Here is an 848-nt window from a genome sequence, read left to right as displayed (position 1 = left end):
TATTTGGTTCAGTGTGGCTAACAAAAGTGCAAGCTGCTTGCTAATACAGACACAGATAGCTACATTAAATATATAAATGATATGGTTTTCATTTTAAACCCAGACCAACTATGAATCTAAATTTTCTCACTACAACCTACAGGGCCAGTAAGTCAGTCCTCCCTGCAGTCTTCAGCCAAGGCAGAAAGAAAGATGTACTTGTTTCTGGGAGTGATAGTCAGGCCTTTGCTTGTTAGAAAGACAGGGAAACAAAGAGTATCAAAAATGACTGCTCTTTGGAAAATAGAAAACGGCCTAGAAAATACAGGGGAAAGCTCAGGAAAATGCCGGATTGGGTTTCGTTCATTACACAGAGGAAAAGATACCCAGAAAGGCAGTAATTACATGCTTTGGTTTTTTCAGGGAATATTTATTTTGCTGTTGGGTTCATAACTTTTGCTATGAAGATAAAGTGCTGTAAGCGCTTACTACCAATGACCATTATGAATGGTTTCTCGAATATGATGGTGGGAGGAGGATCTAATCGAGCAGACATTAGTGCAATCTCTACAACAGTGACTGCTGCCGCCTCAGTGCCTCCTTCATGAACATCCAGCACAGCCTTGTGAACAACCTGCAGGGGGAAAGCAAAAAAAAAAAATTATAGCTATGCAATCCAGAGAGGTAGACCTTTGTATGATTTTCCTCTTCCTAAGAAATGGAAGATGGTTATGGAGAAGACACACATTCTTCCTACAACTGTGAGGCTGTGATAATAACCAGGGCTATTTTGGGGCAGGAACGCACAGGAACGGAGTTCCGGCTGGCTCCTGAGTTGGCCACACCCAGCAGGAACTCATTAGCATAAT

General features: G+C 41.9%; 1 protein-coding gene across 1 annotated transcript in view; it reads right to left on the bottom strand.

The window, feature by feature from the left end:
- Positions 1–407: 407 nt before the first annotated feature.
- The window catches only part of LOC107114092 (alpha-1-antiproteinase-like), an 11194-nt gene continuing 10753 nt past the window's right edge, over positions 408–848 (bottom strand). Inside the window, exon 4 of the mRNA XM_015415518.1 lies at positions 408–613. Within this exon, the coding sequence (XP_015271004.1) occupies positions 410–613 (204 nt within the window). The 3' untranslated portion in view covers positions 408–409. The remainder of the gene's footprint in view (positions 614–848) is intronic.

This window comes from Gekko japonicus, unplaced genomic scaffold (genome assembly GCF_001447785.1).
Source record: "Gekko japonicus isolate JY-2015 unplaced genomic scaffold, Gekko_japonicus_V1.1 scaffold1684, whole genome shotgun sequence".
In the NCBI taxonomy this organism is placed as follows: domain Eukaryota; kingdom Metazoa; phylum Chordata; class Lepidosauria; order Squamata; family Gekkonidae; genus Gekko; species Gekko japonicus.
The sequence above is the reverse complement of the archived record's forward strand: the minus strand, read 5'-3'. Positions and strand labels throughout refer to the sequence as shown.